The 23,568-nt window shown below is 33.7% G+C and overlaps 1 protein-coding gene across 3 annotated transcripts in view; it reads left to right on the top strand.

Moving 5' to 3' along the window:
- The window catches only part of POLK (DNA polymerase kappa), a 62,903-nt gene that overhangs the window by 17,359 nt on the left and 21,976 nt on the right, over nt 1–23,568 (top strand). For all 3 annotated transcript variants that reach the window (XM_006197587.4, XM_031674897.2, XM_072958509.1), the window contains 4 exons: nt 8,038–8,201; nt 13,218–13,337; nt 20,387–20,539; nt 23,014–23,145. In XM_006197587.4, coding sequence (XP_006197649.2) covers nt 8,046–8,201; nt 13,218–13,337; nt 20,387–20,539; nt 23,014–23,145 — 561 coding nt within the window. In that variant the 5' untranslated portion in view covers nt 8,038–8,045. The remainder of the gene's footprint in view (nt 1–8,037; nt 8,202–13,217; nt 13,338–20,386; nt 20,540–23,013; nt 23,146–23,568) is intronic.

Genomic DNA, 23,568 nt, shown 5'->3' with positions numbered 1-23,568 from the left:
TTCTTTCTGACTTCCCTAAAGCTAAGTGGCATTTTGTGTGTATGGAGATGGGGGGAGAGTGTGTGTTTGTTCATTTTTTTCACTTACCATAATTATTAATGAAGATTTTTCTTATTTTTGTATGATTTCTCAATTACATGCTCGCATTTGCAGCAAGGCTTGTAGGCTTCATCACATTTTATAGAAATAAGTAAGAGTGAAAGTGAGAGGAGACACTCCACATTTGCTGCATGCTTACTCTATATTTACTGTGCTGTGGGCTCTTACATATCACATATTTAATCCTCAGCAACCCTGGAAAGTAAGTTTTACAGGCCAGAATAGCAAGATTAATAGACCTTGAAATCACGTAAATTGCCCACGAAGACACACCTACTTAAGATTCAGAGTTTCAGTTTCAATCCAGGTCTTCTGGTTTCAAAACACACTCTTTGTACTATGTCAAAATTCCTCTTAGAACTGAACTCTTTATAAGTCTTATATACGTTAAAATAAGCAGTTGGCATATTTAGTTCTCATTATGAAAAAAATAGTTCAGACTGCTTTTCCTTTTATGGGTTAATAGCTCTCATTAGCTAACATAAATCACTTTTATTGTGTAACAGAGGATAGTTTCATAAGTTACTGTAGCTTAATGTTTTACAAGTTTTTTTTTTAAACCCATGCTCCCTTTCACTAATCTTCCTTTAATGTTTTTGAAACTTCAAAACAAATTTAGTATCATTAAAAACAAAACATCACTAACCCCCCTCTATTTATAGCATATAACCCTGGGAAGAGAAGAGATCATTTCATCAAGAATAATTATTTTTGCTAATTTAATGAAAATTCCAGATCCTTTGTAATCTGTTAATTTTTAAAACCAAAGTTCTTTTTAGCAGAATATGATCTAAACAAAGGTCAGATAATGATGGAGTTTTTTTATTTTTTAGGGCAGGGGGAGATAACGTGGATGTGTTTTAAATCATTTTGGGTTAATCACTCCAAAATCACAACTTCTTGCAAGTGTTTTTTTCCTGTGATTGGAAAATTCTGGAGTAGTATTTTACTGGTGTTTGATTTTTGGGTTCTGGTTTTCAGACATGTATAAGATCAGGAAGAAAACATAACAATAATGATTTTTAAAGCCTATCTTCTTATGGAAACCATCTTTTAAAAATCATCAATAGTAAACAGTTGTTATCTGAAAACAGTGCAGTCTTGGAGCTGGTAACAATTTCAATATATATTAATGTTCATACAGATATTTCTAAGGAATTAGGAGAACCAAAGAAATGAAGATTATTATTAACTTTCCCTTTTTGGTGGTCTACCTAGTTATTCTTTTGCATTGGTAATAGTATATGTATAAAGAAATTGTAAGAGAGCTCACAGCATTCTTAGAACAAAGATTCAAGGAAAAGTTAGAGGTTTTACTTAAGATTTCATGTGAAAAGAGTGACATTGCTAAAAGTGTTTTAAGCTCCTGCCATAAACTATTAGAACTATAAGAAACCTAAGAAATGAGCAGGAGTGAATCAAGACATAATATAAAGATTAGGACTTAAAAAAATTGGAGCAATTTGGCTAAAGAGGTAATTGAAAGGATCATTTTTTCCAGGATAAGAAAATAGAATAATATCCTGTACAACTCTGACTTTATTAAATATTTTCCTTCCAATAATGTAGGACAAAGTAAACAGTATAACAGCTGAAATTTCCCATTAGTAGTGTAACTTACCCATATTATTGTGGCTTCTTATGCAGTTTTATATTAAAATGCTAACATTTGAGATTATCGAAGTTAAAAAATGATTACAATACCAAAACAGGTACCACAGGAGAACTTTTTCATCCTTTTCTAAGAACATATGTGTTCAGCTATCCCTTATGATTTGTACACTTTACGATATACCTCAACTAAAAGCAAAATTAGCCTATTTGATATCACGTCTATGTAAGTAAATATTTTTGCCGACTTGATCTAGTACCCAAGAATCTGTTGGCCTACCTCTGGGCTAATGAATCAACATCCCCAGAAACAATCAGCTTCTATGAGATATAAACTTGATTTTTCACAATTGTTAAATGTCCTGAGTGTGTTTATTTCTGACAGTAAACAAAATTTTCATTGTTAAAGAATCTGGAAGACTTTTTGTAAAATATGCATCTCATCATCAAAATAGGAACTTACAAACTTAGCTTTGGGGAATTTACCTTTGAAATGACATTTAGTTAATATGTTTTGCATCAGGCTATTTTTCATTCTGTACTAAAGAAGCAGTTAGTTTCAATTTATTATTCTATAAGTGTGAATTTTATATATCTGTAGGATTATGTAGAGTGTAGGTTTTCTGACTACCTTCTGTCTCATTCTTCATTGGAAAAAGTTAAATAAACAGACAATTTAGGAAGGAAAAAGGCAATTAAAGAGAATATGTGCGTGGTTCTCTCTTAAAGAGTAGACCTTAAATCCTTGGTGAAAACTTGTGTATTCTTTTAGCATATGTCCCCTTGGTTTAAGATTTGTGGGGTTACATTATTTCTATTATTTCTCTCATTGATACATGTAAATTTTAAAATCTTGTAAATAATCTGATCTCAAATAATTTAAAAATTTTTGTCCATCTTATTTTGCAAAGATATTAAAATCTAAAGCTAAAAATAGAGTTGCCTCTGTGCTTTCATTCCCATCGTATAAAAAAGCATGTGATTTGAGTGTATATGTTTATGTGTGTGTGTGTAAAATAACTAGAGAGGAACATGCTAATAGATTAACATAATCTGTTGAAGTCTTAGGGTTGTGATCTTTTAATTTGCTTGAAATTTTTTAAAAGATATTTTTGTAGTAAGTAAAAATGAAAAAGGAAAAATTTTAAGTCAGGCATTAATTTGAAAATTACCACATTAAAATTAGGGTAATATTCTTAATTTATCTCACTGTGTTTAAATTTAGATGGTGAAAACCTTTAATCACAGTCTGAAGTTTTGTCCTGGGTGGTTAATCTGTTTAAACAAACATTAAATATTTGAACACTTGGGGTATTTAAAATAATATTTGTTCTTAAGACATTTAAAGGTTTTCTGGAGAAGTTACTGAGTTTGGTTATTTATAGTATGCTCAAAATAGGAAGCAAGCTCCACCTAGGGACTTACTATAGTTTAGTTTTCCCTCCTAGCTGTCTTCCCTCTCTTCCTTCCCCTCCGTCTTGGTTCTGCTTTCTCCTGTTACCCTTAGCATATTTTGCCTATTTCCTGGTAGATTACTCCAGGTAACTTTTGTCAGTATGTGGAGCACTTGTGATATTATGTACATAGTTTTGTGTGCTTTTTTGTAGGTAGGAGGAAACCTACCACGCAAAACTTCTTCCTTAGAATTCCTTTTGAAAAGTTTTAAATTCCCATTCTTACTATCACCAAAAACAGAGGTTACTCTTACATTTTTTAAGTGGTAACTTGAATAGTCAGTGGTAGAATCAGACAGGAAGAATTTGAATATTTTCAGAGAAAATGTGCTTTCAAACCGATATGCTAAACCACAGAAACCCAGAGTTTTTTCCTTTGAGTTGTGCATTACTGTTTGTGCTTCTGAATTGAAGTGAAACAGACTGTATTCTATAATATCAAGTTGTAAAAATGTTTCACTGTTTTCTTTCTCAAAAAAACTTTTGTTTATAATGTTACAGTTATATCCATTCATAGGCTTTGGGACTCTCTATGTGATAGTGCACAGTAATCATAGGGCAAATATTTCTTTGGAAGCAAAACAAATAAAATTCTTCTATATCATCTTTGAATGTCGGCTTTTTCTCAAAGATGCTTGTCATGTACCCTGTTCCCTTTTATAGTCGCCTTATCTTAGAAATAAGGAAAGTAAGGCTAGTGATTTTTACAGTTCTGGAAATTTGGCTTCAATTTAATAATAAGTATTGATTGAGAGTTTGTTATATACCAAACACCATACTAGGCGATTATATGGTGCCCTTACAAAGCCATTTGAAGTAGTATTAAATCTCACTTCTCAGAAAAATAGGGAAAATCATCATTCTTTGTGATATTTTGTGATCATCTCTGCTAGGAGCTCTTCTTTTCAATTTGTGTATTTCTGGATAAAGAAACTCAGTGAGAACTAATGGGAAGAGCACAGATAACCAGTACTAACAAGAAATTTTAGAAATTTGAAAATAACAGAAATACTAAGCAATAAAAGCAAAAGCAGGCTCACCACAGTAACATAAATGATAGTACCAAAAGGAACTCATAGGGATCCAAATATACTAAACTTAGTATGTTGTTTATTACCTTTCTCCAGTGATTTTCTTAGATTTCGATATAATTGAAAATATTTAATCAAAGAAATTAACAAGGTAACTAAATTTCCTAAAGTATCAATACAAGCTAGAATTATTGAATATTTAATGGAACCCAGCAAGCATTCTAATATGTAAATTCAAAATAGTCTTATAATACAAACCAAAAAGCTTTAATAAACCAATTTACCCATTAAATGTTGTAGGAAAATAACATTTATAAAAATCGAAAGTTGTTGAGCTTGAATACTTGTCCTTATATATGCAATGTTGAATTAAGGGAAAACTACAAGTATTTTAAAGTTATTAACTTCAGAAAAGCAGTTTTTCTCCCAGTCTTTTAATGTGACTATGTGACCTTCCTATGTGAATAAAAGAATGAAAAAAATGACAGAAAACTGAGTTCAGTCATTTAACGAATGTTTACTGATCACCTACTCTGTGCCAGGCACTGTTTGAGGCATTTGGTATACATCAGTTGGAGAAAAAAAAAAAATCCCTGCTGTCATGGAGTTTGCAGGGGAGATAGGCAATACACATAATAATAACTAAACTTAGGTTAGGGAGTGATAAGGGCTATGAAAAACAATGGAGCACTGGAAAGAGTGGGTAGAAAGGGTAATGAGGCTGCAATTTTAAATAGGGATGTCAAAGTAGCATTGAGAAGGTGACATTTAAGCCAACACTTGAAGGAGATAAGGAATTTAATCAAGAGGATATCTGGCCGAAAAACCCTAGGGGGAAAAAGGAACAGCCAGTGCAAAAGGCCACAAGGTCAGAGTGTGCCTTGCAGATTTGAGGAATAGCAAAGCTGGAAAGCAGTAAGCAAGGGTAAGAGAGTATTAGACAGGAATGAAGGTAGACAGGTAACAGGTCATAGGGATACAGGTTCTGTAAAGATTTGGGGTTTTATTCTGGAGTGAATTGAGGTGCCTTTGTACAGTTTTCAGCAGAGGAGTAACATGACTTAACATGATTTAGAAAAATTCGTTGGGCTACTGTGTTGATAATTGACTGTAGGAGGGAAGGGCAGGAACAGAGACCATTTAAGAGGCTACTGCAATCATCTATGCAAGAAACGATGGTGGTTCAGACTAGAGTGTAAGCAATGAAGATGGTGAGAGGGGGTTAAATTCAGGGTATATTTTGAAAACAGAGTCCGTAGGGTTACATGACAGTTTGGATGTGGGTATATGAGAAAGAGGAGGGTCAAGAATGACTGCAGGGTTATTAGGTTGTTTGCATGAGCTATTGGAAGGGATTAGAGTTGCCCTCAGCTGAGATGAGGAAGGCTGCAAGTAGAGCTGGTTTGAGGGTTGGAAGTAGAGGAGGTCAGTTGTGGACATGTTAAATTTGGTACGTCAGACAGGCATTTGGACTGAAGCTGTAAACTTGAAAGTCATTCACATGTGGATGATAGTAAATCTGTGCGCATGAAACTGGACATGCGTTGCCTAGTGACTGGGTGTCAACAAGCCGGGAAGGTAGCTGAAACCTTTACCCATCTCACAGCTTTGCCATGTGCCAGGACTGCTGATAGCCCAGTTCTTCTGACCAATTAAGGACCAAAATCAATTCTCAGAGTTTGGGGGCTAAGTACTGTACTATATGTGGAGTAGCAGGAATTTAATAAATGTTTCTTTTCCTTTTGTGCATTTCCTCATTTAAAGGACAAAGCAGCTTAAATATAAGAGACCTGCATTTGGCCACTTCACTATTGAGTAGTATTGGTTTGGGGAAATTATGAATAAATTACATTCACCTGTTTTACTAGAGAATGACAAGTTACTGGATTACTAAAGCGTAAGGCAAAATACAGGATAGTATTCGGCTGAATGTGATAGCTGAAAAGAAAACAATTCAATGATAAGAACAGAAAAAAACCCACCTGAATTCTCTTAGGTGCTGAGAAACAGCATCACCAGAGAGTCCTGTTCTTTGAGGCACACTGTAATTACTTAGGCATCTCTTCAAAATTCTGTTGTCTGGCTTCTACTCCCAGACCTGCTTTATTTGGTGTGGGATACAGCCTAGGCATCAAGAGTTTTAAAGTCCCTCCAGATAAGTCTGATGTGCAGCAAAGTTTGAGAACTACTGTGATGTACATATGCTATTTTTTTTTCTATTGAAACTATTACTGATAATCAACAGTATTTAAATTTCCTTCTGTAATTTATTTTATTCTTTGCTGGTGTCTAAAATGGAAGCAGCTACGAAGGAAAGGTCCTCGTGAGGGCATTTCGCTAAGTGAAATAAGTTAGAGAAAGGCTGACACCGTAGATCTCACTTATATGTGAAATGTTAGAACAAAAACAAAAAACAACTCACAGAGATTGATGGTTGCCAGAGGTGGGGGTGGCAGGAGGAGTGGAGAGATGGGGGTAGGTGGTTGGGGGAAATGGGAAAAGGGAGTCAAAAGATACAAACTTTGAATTGTAAAATAAATGTCATGGAGATGCGATATACAGCATGGTGACTATAGTTAATACTGTATTGTATACGTGAAAATTGCTAAGAGTAGATCTTAAAAGTTCTCATCACAAGAAAAAAATATCTGTACTTATGTGTGGTGATGGTTGTGAACTAGAAAGAAAAGAAAAGGGAAGGGGAGGGAGCAGGGGAGTGGAGGAGGGGAGGGGAGGGGAGGGAAAGGGGGCAAGTCTTCAACGCAAGGTAGAGTAAACGAGCCCTCTATAAATCATACAAGTGAGAAGTCACTGTCATAATTTGTTGTGGATTCACAGCAGCCATTTACCTGACTGCTTATTTATAACACAAGTGAACCCCAAATTGAAGGAAGCTGTGATGACATACTTGTGTTAGACTTAAATAATAAGAATAAGAAGACTTGAATTCAAATCCCAGCTCTTTAATTTATTATCAGAGTAGTGGTGGGCAATTCATTTAACCTTCCTGAAATTCCAATTTCTTTCTCCCTAACATGAGAAAAAGCAAATCTGTTTTGCATGGTTGTTATCATTGTTTCTGAAAGCTAATATGTGAAGGTAAATTATAAAGAACGTTATAGAGATATTAAAGAATTATTGTTTGAGATTAACCTTAGCAGTGACATAACATTATAAAATGTAATAATTTCCTGGATGTGAATAGATTTTTTTCTGTATTTTTTCACTGATTTAAGAATGGATCTCTGCAAACAGTAGGTAATAAATGCTGTTGAACTTAACATTTAGTAGGGGAATTGTTATTTTGTATTTACTTCTTATATTGTGTTTAATATGGGGAAAACATGAACTTATTGTAAAATGACTATAACTCAATAAAAAAAGTTATAAAAAAAATGAACTTAGACTTGGGTTTCAACACAGATGTTGTCACTTATCAAATTTCTGTGAGTAAACACGTTCTAAGAGTCAGGTTTCTTTTCTCTTTATATCCGAGATAATAATATCTACCTCTCAGGGCTGCTGTGTGAAATTCAAGTGTAAAGCACCAGACATAGTTAATGGCACAGAGTTAGCAAGAAATGTTAATTCCTTTCTTCCCTCCAAGAGTATAATAATCTTGGGATAATAATTTTAAACTCTACGTAATAATTATTTCTGAATAGCTAAAAATCCTTAACTGTCATTTTTAATTTGTTGATTTCTTTATCATTTTAAGTGTCCACCTCCCCTCTCAACCCACCCTCCACGACTGCTTTGAAGTGTGTTTGTTGTGATACATTTTCAAATAATAAAAAAGCCATTGTAACTTTAAGTTTACCTTTTTTTTTTTTAACATCAAGTTTACACCATGGATAGCACAAAGGAAAAGAGTGACTGCACAGAGGAGAAGAATGACAGTTACAAAGATGATATTCTGCTTAGGATGGGACTTAATGATAATAAAGCCGGAATGGAAGGATTAGACAAAGAAAAAATTAACAAGATTATAATGGAAGCCACAAAGGTATGTTTCTTGCTTCTTTCAATATTTTAGTAATTTTTAAGCTTTCTGTTGAAAAGAAAACCAGTAAGTTTTAAATATCCTTTTTATTATAATTTTTAATATTTTAATATATAATATTGTTACACTACAATGGGTACAGAATAGTCTCCCTTCTATTCTGTTGTTCTTGCCATCCAGTTTTCTACTTCACAAACTATAACATGCATGCGAAAGCAAAATAACATACATGTTCTTTTTCACCTTTTTTTAACCCCAGTAGGAGAATACCACAATTGTGTTTTTTCTTTTTGTTTTAGTTAATATATCTTGGAAGTCTTTCTGTATAAGATATTAAAAATCTTCATTCTTTTTTTATGCCTGCATATGTGGATATACTATAATGTATTGAACCAGTCAGAATCTTTATTAAGGGACATATAAGTCATTTTTAGACTTTAATTTTTTCAAACAATACTATAGTGAATGAACTTATGTTTCATCGGACTTTACATATGTGCAAATGTAATTATAGGAGAGATTCCCAGAAGTGGAATTGTTCCCCCAAATACAGATAGCATGAAAGGATATATGCGTGTGCAATTTTAACGACTTGCCCAGTTGCCCTCCATAGTGGCTGTATCAATTTACATCTCCACTGCCAATGTATGTGAGTGTGTCTTACCATGCTGCAACTGTACCAACAAGTGTGTTACTACACTTTTGGATTTGCCAGTCTATGGTTACATAGTGTAGCATTAATTTGCATTTCTCTTCTGAAAAGTGAGATTGTGTGTCTTTTTTCATATGCTTAAGAGCTATTTGTATTTCCTTTTTCACAAACTGTATCTTCTTACCCTTTGTACAATTTTCCACCAGATTATTGTTTACCTTTTGACTTTGCTTATGGCAGTTTATCCTGTGCAAAAGTGTTTTGTTTGCTTGAATTAGTTAACTATGTATGGCTTTTTCCAAGACCATAAAAGAATTCTTTAATGGTTTTTTCCTACTACTTTTTTGGTTTTGTTTGTATGTTATGAAATTTTCATGCAGAAAGATGTAAAATTTAAGAGAATAGCCTTATTCTTAAGAAATGCATGCTGATATCCATAGCAACTTACTTTCACATGGGTTAGCCAAAAAAGGCGGGTAGGGAAAGAGAGAGCATGTGTATGTGTGTGTGTGCGCACGTACGAGAAAATGTAGCAGAATGTTAACAACTGGTGAATCTAAGTGAGGACATGTAGGTGTTCATTGTACTACTCTGTGAACTTTTAAAGATTCAAAGATTCCAAAATAAAAAGTTAGGGGGAAAGTAATTTTTAAGTATGTAAAATGTAGGTATAATTTTAAAAGTAAAAGGTGAGTAGATGAAATAAACAAATATAATATTTGGAACCTGATTGGGTCCTGGTTTGAAAAAACACATTTGGAACATTCATAGGAATTTGAATATAGAAAGGGTACTAGGTAATATTAAGGAATTATTGTTAATTTTATTGTCTATGAAATGTTGTTATGATTATGTGGGAAAATGGCCTCATTTTCAAAGATGCATGCTAAAATACTTTATTGAATAGCTAAATGTCATTATATCTGTAATTTACTTTAAAACAGTTCACTGAAAAAGTCAATGAAGGGAATTAGGCAAAATGTTAACAATTGTTAAATCTCAGTGATAGTTTTACATATACATATTTATGGTAGCAATCTCTATATTTTTCTGTTTGAGACTTATTTGAAATTTTCATCATAAAATTTTTTTAAAAGGAGAAGAAAAGAATGAAAGCTATGAGCCTAGTTTTCAGGTTAAGAAACAGAACATCTTAAGTTTTCCTGGATGTCCCTATCAGATTTTCCCTCTCTCTTCCTTATGCCCCAGTAACATTTATTAAATAGTCCATCCTTTTCCTACTGATCTGCAGTGCTTTCTCCTGTTCTACTGGATTATTTGTCTGTTCTTGTGCTATAAACATGATCTTAATTACAGTACTTTATAGTAAATCCTGATATCTGATGAAACAAGTTCTCTTTTTTGCTCTTTGTTCTTTTTCAAGAGTATCTTAGGTACTCTTGACTCTTTGCTTTTTTGTGAAAACATATCTTTTATATAACATATTCTTCTTGTGTGTGGGAGGAGGGGAGAGTTTATCATAAATATCTTTTTTAAATTAAAATTTTCTAGTTGTTGCTGCTGTATAGCAATGCAATTTACTTTTTAAAAATGTTTGTCGGAAATCTTTAAACATACTCAAAAATAGAATAGTAAAGTAAATCCCAGTTAGTCATCACCCAACATCAACAGTTATCAACATTCTTGCAAATATTGTTTCATATATCTCACTAACCTCCTCCTACTAAATTTTGGAAGTAGAGGGTAGAGTATTTTAAAACAAATCCCAATAAATTGGACAAATTTCTAGAAATTTGCAATTTTCCAAAACTGACTTAAGAAAATATAGGAAATCTAAACAGACCTATAACAAGGAAAAAATTAAATTAGTAATTAAACATCTCCCCCTTCAAAAAAAGATCAAATCAAGTTGCCTTCACTGGTGAATTTTATCTGACATTTAAGAAAGAAAGAATACCAATACTCCACAAGCGCTTCCAGAAAATAAAGAAGGATCAAACACTTTTCAGCTCATTCCATGAGGCTTGTACCTCCTTGATACTAACGCCAGACTAGCAGAAGATTTTAGATCATTATAAATGTAAAGTCCTCAACAAAATATGAGCAAACTGAATCCAACAACATATTAAAAAGATTATGTACCATGACGAATTAGGATTTATCCTGGCAATGCAAGGTTGGTTTAACATCAGCAAATCAATTAATATAATTTATGTACCACATTAATACAATAAAGGACAAAAAACACATGGTCCTGTCAATAGATGCAGAAAAAGCATATTTGACAAAATCCTATACCCATTCCTGCTAAAAACTTTTAACAAGCTTGAAATAGAAGGGAACCCCTGCAACCTAATAAAGGGCATCTATAAAAACCTATAGTTGTCTTCATACTTTATAGTTGAAGACTCAATACTTTTGCCCCCAAATCAGGAGCAAGGCAAGGATGTCTAATCTCTCCTGTTCTATTCAACATAGTCCTGAACACTTTAGCCAGTGTAGCAGTCTATTAAAAGAAATAAAAGGCACTTACATTAGAAAGGAAGAACTAAAACTATCTGTTCATAGATGATGTGCTCTAATATATAGAAAATCCTAAGGAATTTTGAAGAAGTGCAATGTTTATACCCTGAAATTTACAAAAATTTGTTGAGGGAAGATAAAGAGCTAAAAAGTGGAAACCTTCCAATTCAAGGATGAGAAGATTCAGTATTATGATTTTTGTAGCAAGGCAAAAGGGTAATCTGTTCTGCAAATAATGCTGGGACAGCTGGATATCCACATGCAAAAAAGATGAACATAGACCCTCACCTCACACCATACACCAAACATTAACTCAAAATAGACTGAAGTGTAAGAACTAAAGCAATAAACCTTTTAGAAGATAGGAGGAAAATCTTTGAGATCTTTGGTTAGGCAAATATTCTCTAGATACAACACCAAAATCACAGTCAATTTAAAAAAAAGTTGACAAATAGGACTTAATCACATTTCAAAATGGTTATACTTTCTTTAGGAGGTACTATTTAAAAACACAAAGGTAAGCAACATACTAGGGTAAAATATTTGCAAAACACACATCTGTTGAAGGACCTACATCTGCAATATATTAATTATTCTTACAACTCATTAATAAAAAGACAACCCAATCAAAAAATGAGTAAAGGGTATAAATAAACATTTTGCTAAGGAAGATATAAAAATGGCTCCTAAGCACGTGAAGAGATGTTCAACATCATTAGTCATTGGGGAAATGCAAATTGAAACCATAAGATACCATTCATAGCATTATAGCCTAGAATGGCTATAATAAATAAGACAGACAATAACAAATGTTGGCAAGGATACGGAGAAATTGAAGCCCTCATATAGTGCTGGTTGGATTGTAAAATGGTTCTGCCACTTTGGAAAACAGTCTGGCAGTTCCTAAAAATGTTTAGTGTGGAATTACCATATGATACAGAGATTCTACTCCTAGGTATATATTCAAGGAAAATGAAAACATGTGTCCACACAAAAACGTGTACACAAATGTTCATTGCAGCATTTTTCATAATAGCCCAAAAATAAAAATAATCAAAATGTCCGTCAACCTAATGAATGGATAGATATTATGTTCGGTGATGGGACAATGGGTAATTTTCTAGAAGTAATTTTCTACATTTTCTTAAATGATTAATGTTAAATTTTTAAAATGACTATTGACCTAAAACAAACAGCTTGCCAGCTATTTCTCTGCTAAAAAATGGAGTTTTTTGGGATCAGCTGAGAATTGCAGTTCAACGTTTGTAACCACGGCGAGCCACGTGCAAGTCTGCAACAAGAATGGAGAGAATTTTCTCAGGGAGGGGAAAAGGAAGTTGGGAGCAGTAGGGTAAACAGAGTGTATGACTTTTCGTTGGCTGAGATGAGTCATTGCCAGGAAAGAAGAGGAGTCTTTCTTCTTTCTGTTACTTTCTGCTGTCATCAAAGGGCGTGAGAGCTCCCCATTCTGATCCTCTATTTAATTGAGGTTTCTGTTAGTTAATTTATAGTACTTTTGAAGTGTAAGTAAAGGAGATAACTGATGACTCAGCTGACTAAGACCTTGGATATGCCCAGAGGATCCTGCCCAGGACACATTGTTCTTTTCTGAGTGCAGATCTGTACTCACCTCGGAGAGTTTGTTCTGTGCTATGGACTGCCTCACAACAATCCTATGATTTAGATAACTATAAATTCATTTTACAGATACGAAGCCTGAGACATAATAAGATTCATTTAGGGTTGCCCAGCAAGTAAGTAATGGAGCTAAGTTTTGAATGCAGTCATTCTGATTCTAGAATCTGTACTCTTAGCCACCAGGTTTGCAGTGATGCATTCCTGTAGACATTTTTTCTTATGCTTTGCTTTGTTTTCCTACATAGGGGTCCAGATTTTATGGAAATGAGCTCAAGAAAGAAAAGCAAGTCAACCAACGAATAGAAAATATGATGCAACAGAAAGCTCAAATTACCAGCCAACAGCTAAGGAAAGCACAAATACAGGTATTAGTTTAATTGCTAAATAAAGTGGAAGCTGGCAGAATAATAATTGATAGTTAAAATGCATCATGGTCAAGTCATAACTGAAAAGAAGGTGAAACGTAAATTTTCATTTCATTGTAAAGCATAAAAATTTAACAAATGCACATACTTTGTTAAATACTATTCTATTCTTTTATTTAAAGACCCTACACGAAGACATTGTCACCTCCATCACACAAAACAGTAAATGGAGCCTTAATAAGGTTAAGTAAATTGCCTAGCTTCATATGACAGGTATTTGGCAGAGCTAGCATTTAGTCCAAAGCTTTTGTTTTTTTTCTTACATACATGCTTTGCAGCTAGAAAAGGCCACAAAATAAATGTGGCATGTTTTCTGCAAAACTGATTTTGCAGAAAAGATTTGAAGGAACATTAATTAAATGTGGGAGTAATTTAAAACATAATTGTGTTTAATAAGACAGAAAGTCATGTAAACAGTAGAAAGCCAAATGCACATGAATTTTTAAAATAAAACACAAGACTTCCGAAAATGTGGGGGCTTTTGGCTTTTCCAGCATCTTTGGGGAGTAAATACTCAATTTCCAGTGGTATTATAAGTTATTTCAGTAGAAAAGTTTGAGAAGACTAACTATATATAAAATAGATAAAAACAAGGACCTACTGTGTAGCACAGGGAGCTATATTCAATATCTTATAATGACATATAATGGAAAAGAATCTGAAAAAGAATATATATGTAGGTGTATACATGTATACATATGTATACATATATATAACTGAATCACTTCTGTGTGCGCCTGAAACTAACACAACTGTGTAAATCAACTATGTTTCAAAAAAAAATTTTTTTTGAGAAGAGCCAAGCTGCAAGGCATCATGTGATAGACTGAGAACTCAAAGCAGCCAAGGTTCTGCTAGTAAAAACTAAAGTTTACTTTTAAAGACAGTTTTACCTTCTATCAAAATCTGATTCAATTTCACAAGGCACTTTAAGCTATAAATAACGATGAAGTTATAATATTAATCTATTGTGGTGCAAAATTCTTCTCGTGATAGAGTTCAGAGATTATAGATTTTGTTTTCTTTATCAAACTATAATGTGTCATTTTTTGGATATATGCTTTCCTTAGAGCACAAGCTAATTTTTTATCTTCTGCGTTAAGTGGTCTGCTATAATGAGAAAAGATGATTTGTCTGTCAAATCATTATTTTTCATGCTTCATAGCAATTCACTGTATGGAGATGCATAATTTATCTACCTTATCTCACCTTGTTTCCAGTTTTTTGTTTTGTATGCAACCTTGTGATGATTGTTCTTATTCATCTATCTTTGCATTCTCATCCTGTTGTGTTCACCAAAGATTGTACCTTTCTACGTTTTCAACATAAGAGCGCTAGTTTCCTCACATATTTGTTTAAAACTAGATTTTATCAGTTTTACCAATCTTTTAGTTTTTGCTGATACAGTCTCCAAAATATTATATCATGGTTATATAATATGCCCTCCTTTGATTATGATGGAGAAAGAATGTCATTCCCCATACAAGTTAGCCATTAATATTTCCTTCTTGTGGGAATATCCTCCTTTATTCTGTTAGGATATAGGCTAAGTAGCTGGCACAGGAGACCCCAAAATGTAATGGTTCAAATAAAATAAGAGTTTATGTCTTTCCCACATAGTAGATGAAAGTCCCAGCTGGTCTGGTGGTTCTGATCACCACAGCGATTTAGAGACCCAGGTTCTACATTGTGTTGTTACGTCATCCCCTAGTGTTATCCTTAACTGGAGTGACAAAACTGGATAACTATCAATCCATATCCTAGCCCCTGGTAAGGAAGAAAAAAACAAGGAAAATATTGAAGCAAGTAATTTGCTATTATTAAACAAGTGAAAAAGAAATTTCACACATTACTTCAGCTCATGTTTAAGTTTCACGGCCACACCTAAATGCAAGAGAAGCTATAAAATATATTCTCTAGCTTGGTGGCCATTTGCCCAGGTAAAAATCTATTACAATGGAAGGAACAGAAAGTGGATTTCCAGGTTTCAACTAGCAGTCCAAAGCAATATTCTTTGCCCATATTTCTAGAGGAGTTTGTATCTTTTTTTTGTTTATAGATCTTATAGATCTTACCATATTATTAAAGATTTTTTCTTTGCCATTTGTTGTAAAAATTTTTCTTATATGTTGTTTGTCTTTTAATTTTGCAGGGTTTTTTTTTCTATCCATTTAAAATATTTATGTAGTCAAATTCACCAGTATTAAAGAATTTTTTCTTCTTCGCTTTAGTATTGTGCATAGAAAGTCATTCCTCACAACCAAGCCTGTATGTTCTTTTAGTATTTTTATGGATTATTAATATTCATATCTTTAATCCATCTGGAATTTGTTTTGATATAAAGTATGAAGTATTTTTTTTCTTAAATAGGTAGTATTATATTTTCCCTGAATGGAATTATTTTTCCTAAATGGTGGTCTACTTGTCCCAGCACTATTTATTGAATCATGAGTCCTTTCTCCACTGAATTGAAATGAGGCACTTCCATATATTAAATTGTCATTGCACTTGGATTTGTTTCTGGACTCTCTTTTAATCCGTTAAATCTTTTCCCATATCAGTACCATGCAGTTTTATTTATTGAATAATAATAATATAGTTGAACATTCCCCCTCATTATGCTTCTTTAAAACAATTTTTTTTGTCTTTCTCATGCATTCTTTCAAGTAAGTTTAAGCATTATTTCTTCAAGTTAAAAAAGATTCCATTCTGTCCACAGTAACATTGTATTTAAATTGATATTAATTCTTAGGCAGTTTACTTTCTGGAGCTCTTTTTGGCAAGTTTTATTGATCTATAGTCTACAAATATCTTTAATAAAATTTTAAAGATATACATAGGAGTTGTGCGATGTAACAACTTTCTGCTGTTCATACTCTTTTTAAAACTCATATCCTTCAAAATGCTAATAATCTGAAGAAATACAAAATATCGTACAGTGAGTAGCAGAACTTAAGGTTTTGTTACGATTTTAGTTGGCTTTCTATGGGAGGCTCTCAGACATCTTTTGCAAGCGGAATGGCAGGAAATGTGTTTTGTGTTGATTGTTAAATTGTTTCATTTGTTGAGTTTCCTTTAAAAGAAGTTGTATAAATGGGAGGGGATTGAGGAAATCCTAAAGAGTCTAGAAGGCCTGCAAGAACAGAGAGATTCTCATGGAAAGTGTGTTTCTCTTTTAGAGTCATAATTTTCCAAATAGTAGATTTGGTTATGTGTGATAAGATAGTATGAACTGTTACTAGTTGAAGTGAGGTAAGTTACCTCTGTAGGCATAAACTCCCATGATGTTCCTTCAGAACCTCCCTAAGTATTCCTCACCCTATGCCATCCTCATTAGACTTCTTAAAGGCACAAACATTTTTGTAGCCATCAAAACATCTTGCTATAACATGGGCTCATACGTTAAATAGACAAACATCCATGGTATATTAAATGGCAACTACACAGCACATCAGTGCATTCTGACCACGTGAACAATTAATTTTGAGAACTCAGATGTACTAAGCAAGTTTAAGGTTGAATCAAGAAAGTGAAAAACAGAGTTTCTAAAGTAGTCTCCTAAATATAATCAAAAAGAGGTTTTTTTTCATGTAAATAAGACATAATATGGATATAAAATATACCACTCAAGTTTGATTTGAGCTTATTTCAGTGTTCAAGACTTTTTAAAATCTACTTTAGGGGAATATCATAAAATAATGCAAAGAGCACATTCTTTGGAGTAACCTGGTTTCCAGGTCTAGTTTTAATATATACTGGCTGTATGACTTAGGGCAAATTACATAACCTTACTAAGCTTTAGTTTCACTTGTAAAATGAGAATAATAATTGTTATCTCAATCTGGCCATTAGATGAGTTAACATAAGAGGCATTTTGCATATAATATGACACATATAATATACTCAGTAAATGTCACTTCTACTTTAAAAATTATAGGAGTATCACTGAACCCTTAACATATCCTAGGTAAGTGCATTGCATGGATATCTCTTTTAATTCTTTCAACCTTTTAAGGTTGGTTTAGCTCACTTTACAAATAAGGAAAGTAAGGATGAGAGGGGTTAACTTGCCCACTATCATGTAACTAATAAGTGGCAGACCTACGACCCAAACAAAGCCCTTCTTCTTAACCACTGTGACACACGCTGGCTCTGAACTGCAGCAAGAATGACAAGGTACACGTTAGAGACTCAGATCAGAACTTGAAAACCATTTGGAAGAGAAAAATGGAAGAAAGGAACACATGAATGGGGATTTCAATAGGAGAAACTGGCGGTAAAAATAAAAAGCAGTGGTATGTGTTTGGTAGATGTGGAAGGAAAGGGTTCAGACAAGGGTGACTAATGAGAGATAGCAAAGGAAAGTGGAATGTGTGAGTCATTTAGTGGGGAGGTTTCCTTTTGGCTGAAGTACAAGTAGCTTGCTCTAAGCACAGAAAAGACAATAGTTTGCTGAAGAAACTGTCAAAGTAGCATTTATGTATGAGTCTAAGGAGAGTTTTCTCCCATTTGGTTTGCTGCTTATTTATTATCTTTTTCCTTTTCAGTGTTTTTGGGGTAAGATGTTGCAGATGCTGCTCCTTTATCCTCCATTGACTCATATCTTAGGCACATTTTCTAGATTAATGCAGAGTAATTTTTAATCTACCCTTGCTTTTGTTAGTGCCTGTGATTTGTTTACAACTTTTTTTATGTCAGTATGCTATTCTCTAGTTTAAAACTGAAGTACTGGAAGAAGTAATGGTTTTAACTCTGGATGACAAAGTGGAGTAATGTTTAAAAGTTCCATTTATTAGGTGTGGTGTCTCATTGCATGAGATCAGGTTTCTCCAGAATTCTTCTACAAATAACACTTTCTCTTTTTTAATTAGAAATATATACGTATATATACTCCACTCCCTTTCTCTTTTATGAGGAAAGAATGAATGAATGAATTTATTCATTTATTTTCATGGTTACCATTATTTATTTTCATGGTGAGAACCTTTAAGATTCACTGTCTAGTAACTTTCACATATCAATGCAGTATTGCCAGCTGTAGTCAGCACGCTGTACTTTAGACTCCAGATCTTACTCATCTTTTTTTTTTTTTAATTGAAGTAGGTCAGTTGACTTTTAGCACTGTATTAGTTCCAGGTGCACAATATAGTGATTCAATATTTTTGTATGTTGCAAAATGATCACTATAAGTCTGTAGTTACCATCTGTCACCATATGAAGTTACTACAGTATCATTCCCCTTGCTGTACATTTCATCCTCAGGACACATTTATTTTATACCTGGAAGTGTGTCCCTCTTACTCTCCCTGCAAGGGAAAAATTTAAAGGCAGAAAGGTCTTTCTCCTGATGGAACTCACAATTTAGAACCTAATACAATAAGTGACATAGTAAGAGCAGGAAAACCAGTAAGGGAACACTAAATTATGTGGTGCAGAGGACAGAGATCCAATTAAGTTACAGAGATGTCTAAGCTGACCTTTGAAGGGTTAGTAACAGAAGTAGGAAGGGCATTCTGGACAGAGGAACATCCTGAAGAAGGCACAGAGCACCCCAGATTGTTCAGTAATTTGCAGCCTGAGCAGGAGTGGACCCTCCAGATTATCATTGTGGCTACTGGACAGAAACAGGAGTCAAGGTGGTGGTTTCTAAAAGAAGAGTTGCAGTCTTAACCTGAAGCTCATGGGCAGCTGGTGTCACTATAATGTTAAGAAGGAAGACCTTGGGGGAAAAAAAATCCTGCAGAATGGAAGCAAAGTTGAAGTCCAGCAAGGGGAAAAAGCTGAATTATACCTCTGGAACTCTCTACCTTTGAGGAAACCTACTCTAGGAATCTCTTCATGGTAGATTTTTCTTTCATTCCAGAACTCACCCTACTTCCTCGTTTCTGACTGCCTTTCCCTTAATTTTTTTATTACTTCATTATGCAGTTCTCCCTTTATCCTTTTAGTAATAGATTGCATTTATTGAAGTTGACCATGTGTCAGACACCCTTCCACGCTCTTTATGTATTCCATCTCATTCAACAGCTTTCTTCTCTCTTCTCTTCCTGATTTTACTAAACGGTCTTGCTGATTTCCTTGTGTTACATAGATCAAAATGGTCACAGAGCCACCCCCAGCTGCAGGGGAAGCTAGAAATTTATGTATTTAGCTTTTTCAGCCTCTATAGCAGAGGCCACAAAAAGGAACATGGGAATGGGTATATGAGCTACATAAACCCTTTTCTTACTGAACTACTTTGGTATTTCTTTCATTTGTCTTCTTTCTTATCAATCCAATTCTTTTTCTCTAAAGAAACAAAAAAGTTCTTTAAAGATTAAAATTCTTCACTGTCATATATGACACATATATTGAAATTTCAGGAAAGGCTAAATTACATATTAAATTTTCAATTGTGATTTGAATAGACTAGCAGTTAAAAGTTTTAGCCTTATAAAACAATTCTACTGAGTAAATGTTTACATTATGTTTAGTACAATCAGTTGTATGGTACTACTCAGCATAAACATATGCCAAAGAAGTATAATCTTTTATTGTATATTTCTTTTGTTGCTGTTTTAAATCATTAATATTATGAGTCAGATGTGAGTTGTTTATTTTACCTAAACTGAAACTTTTAGTTACAGTAAGTTGTTTTTCAAATTGATGAAGCAATAGAATCATTTGATATAAGCAGTTGGAATGCTTTATTCATTCAATAAATATTTATTAAGTACTGGTTACATGGTTGTGGGTATTGAGAGATGAAGAGTTGGTAAGGAATGATCTTTGAGAACAGACTGCCTATGTTCATGAAAATAAAAAGCAATTAACAGCCTTAATAAGCAAACAACAATAAAATATACATAGACTGGCATGGGGATGAGTGAGTGGATGCTTGGATGGACATACAGACAAATAGATATCTACTAAAAGTAAGATTAATGCTATGATTAGTGGTGTTTCAATATTATGTTGTCTAAAAATATGTTAACTTTTTAAAAATTAAGGCTGATAGATTTGCAATGGAGTTGGAACAGAGCCGGGATCTGAACAATACCATAGTGCACATTGACATGGATGCTTTCTATGCAGCTGTAGAAATGAGGGACAATCCAGAACTGAAGGAAAAACCCATTGCTGTAGGATCAATGAGTATGTTGGTAAGTAGGTAAAGATCAAAGACAAAGAGAAAGTTTCATAACGTATTTCTATTCAAGAAATATGCTCAGTTACTGAATCCTTTCAACATCACTTGAGGTACAATTTTTATTTCCATTTAACAGAGGAGAAAGCAAACTCAGAAAAATGTTTAATAACTTCCCCAAAGTTATAAACCTGGTAAATGGTAAAAAGCATTATACCTTTCTGTTGCAAATTATATTTTTCTTAAGTAACTGTTCTAATTAAACAGAATTGACAAAGAAAGAAAAGGAAATGTTATGCTAAGGCAGAGGTTTGCAAACAATGGTTTGCAGGCCAAATCCAGCCTGCTGCCTTTTTTTGTAAATAAAATTTTATTGGAACACAGTCACACCCATTTGTTTATTATTGTCGTATTAAAAGAGCAGAGTTTAGTAATTGCAGCAGAGACCATATGATCTTCAAAGCCTAAAACATTTGGACCTTTACAGAAAAAGTTTGGCAACACCAATTCTGGAGTAACATGTTTCATAATAATGTAATTAGGTTGTTTTCCCCATGACCTGAAACCTTTGCATTTCTGATTACTATGTTATTTTCCTCATTGCCACCCTCACCATAGAAGGTAAAGGTGACCAGGATACCCATGTGTAGCTTAATATGTGTTGGGAATTAGAAACAGCATTGGAATAGATGGGTTTTGGTATAAAAGAGACAGAAGAGAAACAAGGAAGGTTCTTCCCCCGTTCTAACTCCTTCCAGTGCCTTAATTAATTAACCTGATTCCTACTGAGTTGTTATTTCTCTGTATAACCATAATCTCTTCATTATCTCTGCTCCCAGAAGTATGCAGGCAAGTAACAATCCTGGTTCCAGAACAGTATTTATTGAAAGGATACTCCCCTTTCCTACAAATCATCAACTGATATTTGAAAAAAATACTTAATTTTATTAAGAATATATCTCACCATATATTTATGTGAAATTATATATGTGAACCCCTTTGGTACTTAGTGGGCAACAATATATTTGCTCGTGATTCTGTAGTTTGAGCAGAGAACAGTTGGGAACGGCTCATCTCTTCTCCACTTGGTTTGACTTTGGTTACTTGGCTGAGACTGAAGGATCCAAAATGGCTTCACTAACAAGCTTCCAGCCATTAGCTCTCCCCTCTCATGCACATGGTGTGTCATCATTTTGTAATCTAACCCAAGATCTTTACATAGTTGCCAGATCCCAAAAAAGCAAAAGCAGAAGCTGCAGACTCCTTAATGCTTAGGTTTCAGGATTCACATAAGTTCACTCCCTCACATTCTTTTGGTCAAAGTGAGTCACTTGGTATGAGGAACTAGAAGCCACCTTCTGAGGGGAGGAACTGTAAAAGACTGAGGCTGTGATTTACAATCTACCACAAACCTAAACGTTAAAGGAAGTCGTATCTAGAATGTCATTTCTACTTCACTATAGATCTAGCTTTTATGTCAATTCCATTAGATTTATTTATATTTAAAGCCTTGGTTTGTCTTTCCAGTGCTCTCTGCATTTTCTATTCTAGAATATTGACCAAGAATTAGCATAGTTTTGAGTACAATCAAGATTTTTTTAAATGCCATTTGAAAACCATTAATGGCAGAGTTATATTATCATTCTGAAATAATCCTTTTATTTAATAGATTCTGTTTTACATTCCTTTGAATTTTCACTTGAGATTCCATGATTACATTTGTGATTTAAAAAGTTTTTTTAAATAGTACTATGATCTACCATATTAACCTAGACTATTGTCAGGTATCATCATCAACAAGATTTAGTAAATGATGTTCTCCGTTTTACTCTCACAATAATTTAGTTCCATCTCCTAGTCAAAATGTTTTCACCAGAAAGATATTCAAGCCTTAAGAAACAAAACTTAATTTTTAAAGTTTTTTTAAACTTTAATTACTTCATTTTGAGTCTTAATTTAGCTAACCATATATTAGACCTTTGATTTTTTTTCTAGATGAAAAATTTCCAAAATTTCAAATAGAGCAAATTCTAAGTCCATACTATTTGATTGTACTCTTTATACTCTGACTCTTTTGTAACTTCTATACTGTTTGTATTATATTATTCCATAATTATTACTTGACTACTACTGTATTATTGCTTTCATGTAACATCACCCTCTATCATCTAAACTCTTATGTATACTATATTACTGATACGTCTTAAAACTAATGACCTTAGTTACTGGAAATGTAAGAGAACCTTTTTATTAGCACAGCCTTACTTATTGCCTGGTGTCACATTATAGATATGGGACAGCAGTGGGAGAGGGTCATGGTATTATACACCATGATAGGTTAAAGTCAAAGCTTGATTTGAGACAGAGCCTATCCAAAAAAATGTCCATGAATTGAAGATGCACATCGGTAATGTGTTTCTTTTGAAAGCATTGATCAATATGTCCATTTAGGTTTGAATATTTTTTCCTGTGTGGTCCATTTCCTTTCAGACTACTTCGAATTACCATGCAAGAAGGTTTGGTGTTCGTGCAGCCATGCCAGGATTTATTGCTAAAAGACTCTGCCCACAACTTATTATAGTGCCCCCAAACTTTGACAAATACCGAGCCGTGAGTAGAGAGGTAAGTGTCTGATGTCTCACTCCTACTTACAGTCTTTCACTAATGTTCTGTCACCTCTGACGTCAAGTCCAAACATCATAGCACATCAGAATGTGGTCTTAGCTTATTCCTTTTAGTCTCACCTTTTTCCTACCACTTCTACAGCTTGTGTATCAAATACTAAACTGCATATGTGTCTAGAATATACCCTTCTATTTCCCAGTTCTTCTGCTGTTCTACATGTTTTTTTTATCTGCTTAGAAAACTCTTATCCCCCCCAAACTGAGTTCCTTAATTATAACCTGAATTAACTTCAGCTATTTTTTCTTAATGCAATGTACATTTTCTGCTAGAATTGCGCCTTCTATTTATAATCTACAGAATCTATTCAAGTCATTAATTCCAAGCTCTTTTCTGAAAGAATTTTTTAAGTGTTTTTAAACA

Source organism: Vicugna pacos, chromosome 3 (genome assembly GCF_048564905.1).
Source record: "Vicugna pacos chromosome 3, VicPac4, whole genome shotgun sequence".
NCBI lineage: Eukaryota > Metazoa > Chordata > Mammalia > Artiodactyla > Camelidae > Vicugna > Vicugna pacos.
Note: the sequence above shows the minus strand (reverse complement) of the source record. Positions and strands in the feature narration are given on the sequence as shown.